The sequence below is a fragment of the Montipora capricornis genome, chromosome 8 (genome assembly GCF_036669925.1).
Source record: "Montipora capricornis isolate CH-2021 chromosome 8, ASM3666992v2, whole genome shotgun sequence".
NCBI classification, from domain to species: Eukaryota; Metazoa; Cnidaria; class Anthozoa; order Scleractinia; family Acroporidae; genus Montipora; species Montipora capricornis.
In genome coordinates this window covers 20509823-20524822 of record NC_090890.1, presented here as the reverse complement: position 1 = coordinate 20524822, position 15000 = coordinate 20509823, and the positions used below count along the sequence as shown (strand labels likewise).

Genomic DNA, 15000 nt, shown 5'->3' with positions numbered 1-15000 from the left:
CACGTCATTACAGATTTGATGGCTACGAACATTGGATAAAGGTTTGATTTCCGAAAAGCTCTTTCTAGTAGCCTTCTAGAAACCATGACTTCTTGACTTAAGACTTTTCTAAAACATATTTCATTGGATAGTGCAATTTTAGACTTTCTATTCAGGGTCTGGAAGAGGGGGGGGGGGGGGGGGGGGGGGGTGTTTATCTTGCATTCCGGCTTCTTTTTCACGAGAATCCTGCATCCCACATTTTTTTCTTTCCCAAAAAATACGTTTCTGAAAAAGCTAAAAATGTAATCTGTACATTGGCCCTTTCTATTGATATTTTTCAGTGAGTGAACCTGAAACGAACGAGGCAGCTCTCTAATCGTGAGAAGAACATTTTTTTTCTTCGTAACGCAAGGGATTGTGGTCAAAAACACAAGGAATTGTGGTTATGACAGAAAAATTAGAACAATTTTGTCACGGAAATAAAAATATATTTCGAACATCCTAGAGGAGGATTATCCTGTGAAATTAACCTTCATTTCGAGCGCTTTTCTGTGAAACATCGCGCGACGTCTGCAGTGAATCCAAGAGGGAAATAGAGTTTCTACACATAGTACTTAGTTAATTGTTTGAACGTTTAACTGGACCTCAGTTAATAACCAAGCAACTCGTATTTATTTTATACCCAAGGAGTTCGCGATGGAAACAACAATTCGCTGCAAGCCCGGTACTTGGTAAATAAGCTTAATGCAAGCACTTAGCGATAAGCTTAGTGACCATCTTGATTCAAGTTTGAAGTTTGAAGCTTTGGAACTCACCAAAATAAGATATAACAAATATATTTCGCTCAGTTCGAGCCTCTTCAATGTTGGTAGAACAGTATGCGAGCGATAAGCGAGTATAAAGTAAACTTAAATGTCACACGAAAGCTTGCTTCCCCAAAGTTTTATTATCAGCGAGAAAATGAATAGCAATGAATAAAGGCTTTTACTGATTGTGATGGAGATCAGTATTCAAATGATTGCCAAAGACTCGCCCTGCCTCTTTGTTCAGTGCTGGCAGCCTGAGCGGAAGACACAATATTTGAACAGAATTATCAATCCGATGATGGATGTGCTGTTCATGATTCCTTACAATGTAGTCCAAGAAATTCTTTCTTCACTTTCCAGAAATGATAATACATTAATTTTGATAATTCCAGCCGTTAATCGAGGATTTCCCAATTACGGCACTCTTCTCTAGCATTCCAAGAGCAGATGGTTTAACAACGATTCGGTTTCCACTTGATAACATTTTGCGAAGAGCAAGTCATACATAAATAATACCAGAAACTCAAATTCTAATAAACATAGCTTATTTTCCAATGGAAATCAGAATTATATAGCCCATTTGATGTCGAATGAAAACAGATTACTTTACACAGTCATGGAATTCCGAGTTTCGTGGGCCCTGAAAATGGCGACTGAAGTAATGTGGGTACGTAATGTAAAGTGGGTGAGTAAGGTTCTTTAAGATGCGTGTTATGATCATCAGAGTCTGAGATGTCTTCATTTTGCTCCTTAAGTCGAGTCACTGTTATGCAAAAAAAAAAAAAACAAATTTTGAAATTGTTTCATGAAAAAGGCCAACAACTTGGAATGTCTTAGGAAACAAATCTTCTACAGTAACTACCTCTTCAATTCTCAGGTTGGCGGTACATCATTATAGAGTTTTGTACGGGGGTAACACATAGTCCACCAATTACCAATTTGGCAGCCTGGAAGCAATGAAAAACATCTGGAGTTCACTTTGTGATGACAGTGCTTACTTTTCACTCGTAAGATAAAATACTTTTTGTGAACACACCTCCCATTGAACTTGAAAGGCTCAAACTGCCGAGATTGACAGGGATAGACAATTTTCTTTTACCAAATAGCTTTGTATCATTGTGTCACACAAGGTGACAATTCAGAAATTCAGAATGCTGTATTTTCGAAAGGAAGACATCACAAAGCTGGATACTTGAAAATCGATTTATTTCTAAAAATTCAGACGTCACTGTGAAAACCATCTATTGTTTTCTTTTTCTATCACTGGGGTCCAGAGGGAGGTCCAGTTTGGGGGTCCACATTTCGTATCATCCCTTCTCAAGGCGTATTAAAACCTCCCTTCAATTTCACACACGAACGGTCATTAGATTACCTCAAGTGTAATTCAACATGTCCCTTCCTCTCGGCAGCATTTCTACCATTTAGGTAAACTAGTTTTAAGGCAAATGGAAAAGAGAAGTAGCTTTTTCACCTCAGTATGATGAAAGTGCATGATGCGACAACATGATGGGTTGTCCTGTACGTGTGTGCACTGTCCTTGATAGAAAATCTATAGGCTCAGCCTCAACCACCTCTTCGTGGGTTGCACTGTTTTCACCATTGCTGGTGTCAGAATGCTACTCTAACAGCTGGCCACTGATATCATCGGCTGAACTTCAATCTTGGACAAAATTGTTGAGAAAATTCAGCTTTTTGACTAACTACAATCACAAGTATGAAAAACAAGCTCATCCGGCCCCCTTGCTAGAGAAAATAAAGCATGTCGAACCTAAACTTATCAACATTGCTTGTTGGTTGTAGGGGAAGTAGGATGGCTGCTAGGGTGCGATATTGAGGGCGTAGTTTTAAAATTCTCAACCCTTTTTGTCCAAGGTTGTGGGTTCTTGGGTTACTCGGTCACCAATAGGTAGCTATTTCCTATACAGGTTTACAGGAAGAGTTCCCGCTGCATGCTTGGCATTGTTCTGACAAACCAAGAGCTGTCTGACAGGTTTGCCATGCTCACTGTCCCACTTGTGCATGGAATCCATGTTCTGCTTATCCATCACACGTACAGGAAGACACTTTGACTTGGGGTATTCATTAGGGGTACCTTTGTCTGAGGAAACTGATAGGATGAGTTAGCCTGAGTGAAGTAGTAGTGCAACCGCTTTGTTCTTTATTTCAGGGACTCTTTCATGCTGTTGCCAAAATCCCTGGCATATTCCAACAAAGTGCAAATCGGTTGCTTGAAGTGGGTGATATATTACCACGCATATTGTGTCCTTAGGGAAAATGTCTCAATGCCACTGCTTGCCTTTTGCACTCTAGCAAATGTGACCTGACCTAGGCCTTTATTCTTAAAGTTTGCGATTTCTTCTAACCCAGTCAAGGCTTTTAAGTGCTCCTGGAATCTGTAGAACTCTTTGCTTATCGGGACATTGAATTTATCTTTGTGGATCGCTGTGGTACTTCGGGTGCTAGAAGCCTTGCGAGAACGACACTAAAGCTCACACCATCTTTTGTGTCTTACTCAAGGCAGCAGAGCTGGCATCACTATTTACCTTATGTGACAACAATCGTCAAGATTATAATAGATGTGAAGAGCTTCTTAATAAAGAAAAAAAGTAGATTTTAAGTTCACATCCAAGTAAGCGTTTCCATGATTGTGTTCCAGAGAATAACTACGCTCTTAAGTCCCGTAATCCTGTGCAGGTCCCACTCTCGCACACCAATAGATATCAATGTTCGTTCATCTCAAGGGGGGCTAGGTTGTACAGCCAGAACTTAAATAATGGACTCAGGAAACAGAGGATTTCAACGTTTTTTTATATTTAAGATCTAAATTTTATATTAACTTACATATTTCACACACAGTAATAAAGCCATTATTATTAAAAAGCAATTGAGCATCAACGCAGTAACTGGTATAACACCACATGCACTTTCCTCTCATTTCCTTTGTTTCCTGGCATCCCATTGAAACAAAAAACTCCCTGCTAACTTCTTGTCTACCAACTACTTGATTGTATCAATTACTAATAGATAATTAATCAGACACACTCTATAGTTTGGTTTGATTAGGGTTCACCTGACTGATTCACTTTCGCCAGTGGTACGTTTATTTGGGTAATGAAGATTTCCCTAATTCCCGATAGACAGGCAAAAAATCATGCATTCCAGAAAGCAGTCAATTCCCGAATCCCATCAGTAAATTTTCCATTTTCCCTAATCCCGCACCATATTTTGATCAAATCGCGGAACCCGGGAATACCCTTCCAGACCCTGTGTATTGGTGTACCTGTTTGATTGAAACTGTTAGCTCTTTTACCATACTCTACAGTCATATTAATCATAGAGGGTCAGTGGCTGCGGTCTCATTTGGTCTACAAAGTTTGGTTAAGATGGGGATAACTATGCTTAGCTGTTTCGGTAATGTGACCGCTTCTCTGTTTCCTCTTACTATAGTTAGAAAATTTACACCTTGGTGATCCAAAACAATAGAGACTAACTGTAGTTATACCCAAGCAGGGTTCATGGGTAAGTCTTCAGTTTACAAACAAACAACCAATCAAAATGTGACAATTCTTTTCACACGTGTGAGATGAGCATATATAAATATGCAAAATAAAAACCAAGCGTGAAGCAAGGGGAAAACCAAAAACAGCAAACAATGTAATCAATGTCAGCACCAGTAAGACTTGCCTTTTTCAGCGTCTAGCATCCATTAACATTCTCAGCTTATTTCACATTTTTCTTCGACACTTTGCTGCTATGAGAAAAAAAACAAGAAGGAAAACTAGGTACACTTTACGTCACTCAACCATGTTGGCATTTCGTGGATCTTTTAATTCTGATGTCATCCATAGGCTAATTAGAACTAACTGTAGTTAACTGCGTGGTGTGACTGCAGAGTCAACCGAAAGCACTAATTACAGTTTGGTATGACGTCATGTGAGTTGACATTAAGTTAAGTTAAACTTTAGTTACATTGTAGATGTGACTGCAGCCCCCTGAAATTCAATCACTTGAACAATTGTATGATTGGACCTGATAATCCAGATAATTTTGAAACCAGTGCTTCCTTTAACCCACAAGTTATTAGTTCATTGGTAAATAAAAAACGGTTGTGTGAGAATTCATCTGTGAATGATGGTTATGTCTTCGGGTTTGAAGTTGTGTATGCTCTTAAACATTCGTATGATCAAGTCCATGTTTTCATTAGTCCTATATTGTACTGTCCAGGCAGACATGCGTTAAGATTATTGTTTAGATTAGTTGGCAGCTGCATTGCTTGTTCTATTGCTGTATTCCTCCATGTTTATGCATATTTATGTGGTCATTCTAATGCAGATTCCAGGTTTGAGTGATGATCCTACTCAGGAACCTTTTCAAGATATTTCTGTGGGTGGAACATCTATACCTGGTAATGATCCTAGTTACCTTGCATTATGGGCCGTCACTTTTCAAGGAAAGGTATGTCTTTTTTTTGCTTTAACTGTGTTTTTTATTTGTTTTCTTAGTAAAACTTGAAAACTGTATTGGAACCGAGCAGCATATGTATTGCTGCTTTCTGGATCGCTGACTCAGGGGTTTCAAAATGTTCTGAAGTAGACAGCCGACTCTGGAAAAGTAGGTGGCTGTGAAAATCAAGGGGTCGCAAGGACCCTCAAGCTAGAGGGGTCTGGGGGCATGCTTCCCCCATTTTCAGCGTTCTAGCATCGATTTCAGACAATGACAGTTTCATTCAAAATCTCCATTTTGATAGGCAGAAATGAGTGAAACGACAGAGTTACGTTTCGAAAGAGGGTTTAGATTTGGCTTCCACGTGTGCAAATACTTTTCAACAAAGCTTACATCCTATTGCATATGTGTTATTGCTGCAAAACGGATTGTAAAGTTACTCTGCCATCTTCAAGATTTATGGATAACAAGCAACGCCGAGATTGTTTGTCACTAGCTGATTGTTATGACCAGAGTAGCCGGAGACATGCAATCAAGTAGCCAGCGGTCAGCACTTTGTTTTGAAACCACTGCTAACTTGGACCAGAATTCCTCAAAGAATCTGTTCTGGAAGGGTTTCTGACATACTTAGCAAATGCCTCCTGGAAACACCATCATTCTGTCCATGGTTGTTTAGCCCTTTAGAGATGGAAATGTTGTCCTCCAACTCTTTCACCATTCAAGTCAGCACTGCTTGGTCCTGCACCATCCACCGTCTTAGAGCTGCAGCTTTTCGGTAATATCCCAACTGCCCCCTTTCCCCCTCCCCCCCCCCCCCTTCTCCTCTGACTGCAGCATTGACTTGACCATGTGAGTGATCCAGGCCAATTGCAGAAAGTAGCTTCGTCATCTTGTGTCCTTCAAGAGAGCCACTTTTGGGTAGTTTGACTAGTGTAATTTAAACATCTATGGAACAAAGTCTACCTTTTGGTTCAAATGTGCAAGGTGAAATGGCCCTTCACCAGGTAAAGACAACACAGTTGCAAGGCCGAGAATGTTCACTCTTTACAAAAACTGTCTTTCGATTCTTGAAGTAAATTGGTTTTTCTGTTCTCTTCAAGTCTTGCGGTATCTTCATCGTCATTGCGGTATCTTCATGTGTGACTCCTTGAGTCACTACCCTTGCATTGCAAAGAGCTTCCTGCCCACCCACTTCCATTTAAAAGCACTTTGAAATCTACCATTTCAATATGAAGTTCTAAAAGGATGATCACAAATTTGTATTCATTGTATGAGCCACCAAACGTCTACTGAATTTGCTTTGCAAGGGCTAAAAGCAGATGGTCTACATCAGTAACTGGATATTTTAATGGTCAATACGCTTTAGGGCAGATTTCAGATTTCAACGTACCAAATATTTTCTCAACTTAGAAAAAAGGAACTATGTTAGCATATGTGGAAATTAATAATCAGGAATTCGATAATCACAGATCCCTTTAAAATACTATCTGAACAAAAGCATTTCTATCAAGAACTTTACACTTGTAGAATTAATTACCGGTATGCACATTGCATGCAAGCATTTGAATCTTTTTTAAAGAATTTACATATCCCTACACTCACAAGGGAACGAATGCCATTGTTTGGAGGTATCATAACTTTAGAGGAATGTACCAATGCACTGGAAAGCTTTCAATGTAATAAATCACCTGGTAATGAGGGAACCTTTCACAAAATGTGTGAATGAGTGTTTTAGGAAAGGTGAGATGCCATGTTCCCAAAAACAAGCAGTAATCACACTGACAGAAAAGAAAGGGAAGGATCGTTTAATTTTGGAAATCTGGACACCAATGTATCTTATAAATGTTGATGCGAAAATGGTCTAAGGTTTTAGCAACCAGGCGCCAGTTGTTTGAAGCCTGATTAGTGCTAACCGTTGGTTAAGAGGTATCAAAACCTATAGGTTTCCATGGTATTTAACGCTGGTTAAGGGTTATCCAAAACAGAAGTAATGATTTAACCTTTTGGAATAAAATGGCTAAGGGAACTAATCAAAGCACTTGAAGTTTATTACACTTATGATATGAAGTTGCTCCATGAAAAAATTCATTGAGTGGCTTGATAGTGTTAAAAAACTTATTAACTTATGGTTCTCAAGAGGTCTTTCGATATAAAGAAAAGTGAAAATCATTAAATCATCATAAGTTTATGTACATTATCTCTTTTAGATAATGCTTTTGGATAATACTTTGGAAGCCGATTGGCTGAATTTCTTATTTACCGTTTCAACTATATTAAAAACTTATACTACTGATAATTTATTTCTAAATACATGTACATACAAATTGTTGACAAAATATTTACACAACATAAAAAGGGATTTTAAAACTATGCTACATTATTTTCCAGGCATGAGCTCATTAAAAATGTATTTCTAAAGCAGTCTGCTTTCCATTTCTTTATATCAAAGCGCTTTTTACATCTAAGCAAATACGTTTGTTTGTCTGCTGCAAGCAAAAGTCTAATTTTCTTCGTCTGGGTGTAAAGATGTTGTCCATGAGTTAAACAGTTGGTTATTTAAATTTTTATGGCAAGGTACAGATAAAGTTACAAGATTTTCTACAATAAGTGTGTATGAAAGTGGTGGCTTAAGAATGATTGCTGTTGAAAGCATGATTAAATCCCTTACGACTAGAGTAGATGAAAAAAATATTTGGGAGCAACAATGATGTCTAGAAAAATTATTTACGTGTTTTTTTGGAGCAATTCGGAGGTCTTTTTTTGTTCTATTGTAATTGTGATATGCGAGATCATTCCATTCCCTCACAGTTCTATTCTGAATTGCTTAAATGGTGGTCAGAATTCTGAAACGAATTTGACTCGGGAAAACAATGGGGATATACAAGGGTTTCAAAAGTTTGTTCCGATATTTTGTTCACTTATATTTCAGTAATTATTATACCTACCTCTTGGAGAACTAAGTATGTTATTCCTTATAAGTAGTATAGTAGTAAATTTATTTTTTAAACTGGCTTGTTCTAACCAACTGTTTTTTACAACTATACCCAAAAATTTGTTTTCAAGGTCAGATTCCAAAAGTCAAGCGCATTTTTTCAGCCATGTTTCAGCAATGATTTTTCAGAAGTTAAATTTATTTTTTAAACTGTGCTCGTTTTCACCAACTGTTTTACTACTATACCCAAGCAGAGGTTTTTTGATTTCCATAAAACTTTTGGAAAGCTATATGGAATTCATTTGTTTTATATATTAATGGTGTGTTTCAAACTGTCAAGTCCCAATGGCCTCCGTTTGTGATGTTCTCGAAAAAATAGGAAGTCATGAGACATTCGAATGATTTTTTCAACCAGTCACAAGGAAACAAGTCAGAAGTGTTTTTTATTATAAATTTTACTGAAAATGTTTACTCATAATCTTTACTACAAAAGTTTGTTGTGGTGGGTTAAGATGCCAAAGTCTACTTCGACTTCTACAAAACCAGATTTAACGAAATAAATTACAGCAATCATTAGCCCAATGTGCTGAAATGGCTCGAGATAAGAATTTTCAATTCACTTTCAGTCTCATTGATTTTGTCAATGGCGCATTACAACTTGCAATCTTGAAAATACATTGGATTCAATGAGCAAAGTATTGGAATTGTTTCAAGAGTGTGAGAAGATTATTACCATTGAAAAAAAGAGACGAAGTTACGCAAGAGAGCTTCAAAAGATTATCGCCAATGGTGAAAAGAAAGAAACGGTGAAACGTTTGACTACACGGCATTCATTCAAGAAGAAAGCATTACCATTTAAGATACCAACTCCTCTTAGTTGTCAGGATTCAATGGGTATTCAAGATAAAGATGATCTTTAACTGACAACTTTTATATTATAATGCCCGTAAGCATAACTATCCATTCCATTATCATGGATGTATCTCTTATCATCAAAGCAGGACAATGACACTTTGTTTAACTCATAGCTTCTAAGTTCATGATGGTCACTTCGGATAGTCTTCATAGTGTGATATTGTTGTTTATTGTCGTCATGTTTGATATTCTTTTTAGTAATATATATATTTTTGATTCCCTTAGCTGTTTTTCCACCTTGGTCATTGGCCTTTATATAACTGTACATTTTTAATCTCAACCCAACAAATGTGATAGGAATGCATGAAGCTTCATCCTTGAATTTGCCTATAACCTTTCTGTTTGGTTTGTTAAAATAATAATCGCTGTTGTTAAATTTATTCTTGTTGTGCCAAAAATCTTGATATACATCATCAGTTTCGATCTTGTATGTAAGACTGTCTGTGTCTGTGAATAGTAGCTTAGCTTTTGATCCGTACTGTTCTTTAATGTAGTTCTAATGAAAATCATACATTAGTGTTTTGCTGAGATCTAAGATACACATACCCACATATGCCGGCCTATCTAGGGTTAACGTTTCTTTAGTCTTACGCACTGCAACTAGATTTTCGTTGAAGATTTTACTACTCACATAAGTTGGTTTAGCAGTCATTTTCAATAATTTCCTCTCATCGGTTACAAGACTGACGTCTACTAGCTTTCTAATATTTTCCATTGTCTTCCCGAATACACTGTCGTTCATCAGTTAAAAAAATATTTTTCAAAGGTTTTTTTTTTGCATTTTCTCTTTTTTGAGTGCCGAAATCAATATATTGATTTAACCAAGGTGACTGATTGAATTCTAATACACAATGTACCTTTTTTGTTTTAATCCCAAATCAAGATACAGTTGAAGGTTTCTATAATAAAGAACATACTTTTCTTTGTTATTTAATGTTGGAATTAGTTTTTTTACTTGTCCAATACTAATATTGTATTTCTGTCTTATCTGTTCACAATAATTTGACAGCATTTTGTTTTTAACATTAATTTTTTTGGCTGCTAATGGATAGTCATTGTGAAGGTCATGCAGTTCTTCTGGATATTGTAGGTCAACCTTTGGAATCAATCCTTTTTCACTATAATCATTATATTTAGCCAAGTTGATGTTGGTGATTTCTTTTTTTGTCATCTATTTGAATCCACCTGTCTAGATACATGATATACTTTGAAGGTGCCTTTTCATCGTATGTTTTCATGTATTTATTATTTGCTTTTCTGTATTGGTTGGCAATATAACTGATTCCTCCTCTCATTCCTTTTTCTATAAACTGAAACATATCAATGTCAGTCATTAGCTCTAATTTTATATCGGTCATCTTTAGCATGGCATCCCAACTCAGACCAGGGCTTGTAAAATATTGGCATGGATCTAACTTGTAATATTGCAGACAGGTTTTTCTAAAGAGGGATGTCACATTGAAGGTATAAGTCATGATATTGACCCATCGATGAAAGTATACATTTTGGGCATGCTGATAAGCCTAATCTGTCATATTCTCATCATTCAAAATGCTTTAAAAGGCTTCTTGTTTTGGGAGTTCTGTTTCATTAAATTTATCAAACGAATCCTTATAACGATCCTTTTTTTGACATTAAATCGAGTTTTTTTTATCTTGGAACTCTTGTAATGTAAATATTAATGATTCTCTTGGAAGGTGCTTACTAGTTTATGAAGGCTTGAGCTCATAAATTGAAGGCTGTCAATAAAAGTCAGATGATTACCGAGCATAAAAGCCATGAACTTCTCCATGTTATTAGTTGTAGTGTTAATGTTCATTTGGCATTCTTTGCCTTTTTTATTTGCGTATTAACTGTATTTTTTAGCTATTTGACGAATTTGTTGCATAGTGAAATACCCTCTCAGATTGTGAAATATGACTGGTATTTTGTCAGTCAATTTAAAATTCAGGTTGCATACTTGGTGTGCTCAACCCCTATATATTGCTCAGTGACATGACAATGTACTCTGACTCAAATGCCTTCATCACTGGAAGTTTAATTCATCTTCTTCTGTCATTTTTAATGGTCTGTTAAATTTCTGTTAAACTTCTTGCAGTATTTAGCCTCTTCAAGCATCTTTTCCATAAATTTGTATACAGCATCAGGGCCTCTGTATATTTTAAGTGGTTTACTGTATTTATCATCATAACAACATACAACCTTATAACCGTATCCACAGTCGGCATGCTTTTGATAAGCTTGAGTATATGATTTGTCATTGTTTGGCTTACAACCGTGCACTTTCTCTGAATAGATGACAAAAGGTAATTGTAGCTGTTTATGATAGTTCTTGTATTTTAAGATGTTGTTATCTTTAGTTGGAATTTTAATGGATCGTGTACCATTGACTTGAAAGCATATTTCTTTGTGATTTGTTAAAACGTGTTCAGAGCTAAAGCATTATAGACAAGATAAACAAAAATGCTTTCTTTCTTTATGCTTTGTCTGATTATACATTAACCTATTAAAATCCTTTATTAATACATAATGCCAATTTTCTCCTTCTGTTATCAATAATGAATTCATGTAATCTTCATAGTTTTCTGTTGATTGGGTACATCTGTTTTTCTTCATACCCAAAAACGTTGATGCTGATATTATTTTGTTTTCCAATTTTGTTAATTTGTTTGATAGTGATTGGAAATTCAATTCCAGTATAATCCAATTTTTTAAGATATTCCTTGTCAGATTTTTTTATCCTTTGAGGATCTTTGTCTTGTGAATTCATATGTCTAATATGGCACCATCTAAAGCACTATAGAAATACTCTTTATTATTATTATTATTATTATTGGTCATCCACCGATCAAGTCATCCATCCAGATCCCTCTGATATCCATTGAGCTACCTTATTTAATATCTGTTTGGATAATTGTAACGCTACAAGGATTTCGTTTTAGTTAATTATTGTTTGAGCTTGACTGTTGAAATATGCTGTCATCACTACTACTTGTTCATCTCTAGCAGGCATTTCAAATGTAACCTGCAAGGATTCAATGAATTTGAGTCCTTTCAGAGAGGATAAAACACCCTCAATATGTGTTTCAACAGCCTTTCTTGTGTTTAGTAATTGATTTAAGGGGTCTTTATCGTTTTTAATGTTAATTTCGTATGATTTAGTGTATCCTTTTAAAGCTTTGTTAGTCTGCTCTATTTTCGTTCTTGGAAGTGGAACAGGCTTTTTGATAATCTGTTTGGTTCTTGGAGCTGGAATTGCTTATGTCCATCCCTAAACTCAAGTTGTGGAAGAATGATGTTGTCTTCATAATCTTGGACCATCAGCTTAACACTCTTGCGGGGTTTTGGGTTTGGTTGAGTGACGGCGTTTTCTAATAGCAGAGCTATGAGCTCAGATTTATTCATTTCTGTATACTGTACTGTATACTATACTATATACTATACTATATATATATATATATATATATCATATACGATATATATATCATTTCTGTATACTATACTATATATAATTTCCTTTTAAAGTCATTTTTGGGTGCGTTTAAAATTCAAGTAAAATTTCAGTGCATTTGAACTATATATTAGGATTAATTTTTAAGCTCATTAGCGTTCTTCTGATCCTTTTTCGTTTTGAGATGACTATGCGTACCAGCTAATGTGTAATTTCGAAAGTTACACTCAGGGCACAACCATTCTTTATTAACCATATACTTGGTTTTTATTTTGGTGTAAGCTCGTGTTCCTTCTTCTTCAGTAAAATACTTGAAAGGCCAGTCTTGAGTTTGATCCATTATTTGTATACTATATGTATAAATAAATTTTTAAGTGTTAGTTTAGTGTGTTAGATTTCAAACTAGTTTCTATTCTGTACAATTTTGAGAGTCACAATACAGTCGTTGAACCGCCTGTGTATATGCTCAGGTAGTATACCACTTTCATCGAGATCATGCTTTTCCAGGATGAAATCGTGGCAACCAATCGATATTATGGTCCTCCTTTGCCCTTTTTCTACCAATTTTTCTTGCATAGCCGAATTAACAGCGGCCGAGATAAATAAAAGATTCAAAAATTGACTTTCAATGAGATCATTTGTCTCAATTTTCTTTTTTTTTGAAACACCCCATTTTATATTATTTTTTTATACCATTTTTTAGTGCGTTTACAATAGCCAGAAATAATTTATATTTTTGGCTACAATGAAGAAGCTGATTACAGTTATATACAACTGTGGGGTCTTACTACAATATATGTTATATTAATATTCTTTTAAATATTTTTCATAAATCTGCCAATTCCTTTATTTTTACCCAACTGTTAAAGTCTTTGCTATATCCTTTCCACTTCATCAAAGCTTGTTTCTTCTTATAATCTCTCCGGATGACTTTATCTATTCTGAATACCTCTTGTTTGACTTTTAATAATTCAGGTTCATAAAAACTCCCTTGTATGTCTTCACCTCTGAGATCCTTTAGTTTGTAAGTGATTGGATTAGTGTGTTCTATTTTATTTATTACAAACACTTCTGTCCAGTTTGGAGTATACCCTTTGTCGAAAGTCTTTCTCTTATATTTGCTTATCCTGACCTTATCACCAATTGTAAATTTTGGTTTGGATGATGATTGTTCCATATCACCATATAAATTGAAATAAACGAAACTTCATTCTTCTTTTTACTAGGGTCTGTAGGTGACATTTGTATTGAACTGTGTTTAGTGTTATTATACTGTTGTAATATTTTAGGTAGTATGTCAAAATATTTTGCATTGCCTTGGACAGTGAACTGCTTCCACATCTGTTTTGATTGTTCTGTTCCATCTTTTACAAACAGACGACTTTTCTTCATTCTCGGTGGAGTACAATGTTATTTTATTCTTACCTCGAGGTCTTTCACATGTTTGTTATAACATTCCTTACCTTTATCAGGTCAGTAATTTTCAGGTTTTCTACCTTCTTTCAGGATATTCTTAAATGCCTCAGCAACGGATTCACCTTTTTTATCTTTCAGTGGTATAATCCATCCATGTTTGCTGAACACATCTAAAACCATAAGAAGATATTTATTCTGTCTATTTTATTTACTGATTGAATATGAATACATACATGATGGAGTAACAATAGGACATAGGTCCCCTACGAGGTTAACCACCAGGATACACCACAGAAGATAGACCACAACACCGGCAACTACATGCGCTACTCTTTACAACAAGTGTGCAGGTTCTTTTACGTCCCACAGGATTTTGAACATTGAAGGGTTGAGAGACAGGACCTCCGGCTTATCGTCCTTATCCGAGAAGACTAGAGAGTCTAACCATTTGCAGATGTAATTACAAAGACAGCATTTTCTCCTCAGTTATTTAAAGACCTTGAGTGTTGGTCCGGCCGGAGTTGAACTCACGACCTCCCACGTGACAGCCCGGTGCTCAACCAATTCAGCCACCGGTCCTTAAGGTTACCATATACCTTCAGATCGGCAATTTTCATCAAATTTGGATTTTTCGGTTAAAGTAATGATCGAAATGGGATCTCTAATGTAAAAAAGAAATTATTCAAAAAGATTAAATGTTGGTGGAGAAATGGCGGTTTTACGTTTTGGCCAGAAGTAAAAATTACCCGTCTGATTGACAGTTTTAGCGCTGTTTTCTCGAATCAATTTTTACACTCGAAGCGGACACTTTAAAGAGCTAAAACTCACAGGAAATTTGTCCGATTGCCCCCAAATTTCTGACAGTGGCTAGGTTAACATATAGACAACAAAAACGTGTCTGCAAATTTTTTATTTCAAATTATTTTTTGTACGAACAATTCACATTTTTTTGATACTATTTCGAAAACGTTCTATATTTTTTCACTGTAACTGAGTATGGCAAAGCGCAGACACGTTTTTTTTAGCGCTTTGGGTCGGGAAACAGGAACAAAACA

At 35.9% G+C, this 15000-nt stretch overlaps 1 protein-coding gene across 3 annotated transcripts in view; it reads left to right on the top strand.

Moving 5' to 3' along the window:
* The window catches only part of LOC138060421 (tectonin beta-propeller repeat-containing protein 1-like), a 102045-nt gene that overhangs the window by 29006 nt on the left and 58039 nt on the right, over positions 1 to 15000 (top strand). For 2 of the 3 annotated variants that reach the window (XM_068906182.1, XM_068906184.1), the window contains exons 3-4: positions 1 to 41; positions 5121 to 5243. The exon at positions 1 to 41 is cut by the window's left edge and continues 82 nt beyond it. In XM_068906182.1, the coding sequence (XP_068762283.1) occupies positions 1 to 41; positions 5121 to 5243 (164 nt within the window). The remainder of the gene's footprint in view (positions 42 to 5120; positions 5244 to 15000) is intronic. The other variant, XM_068906183.1, reaches the window with a different exon arrangement.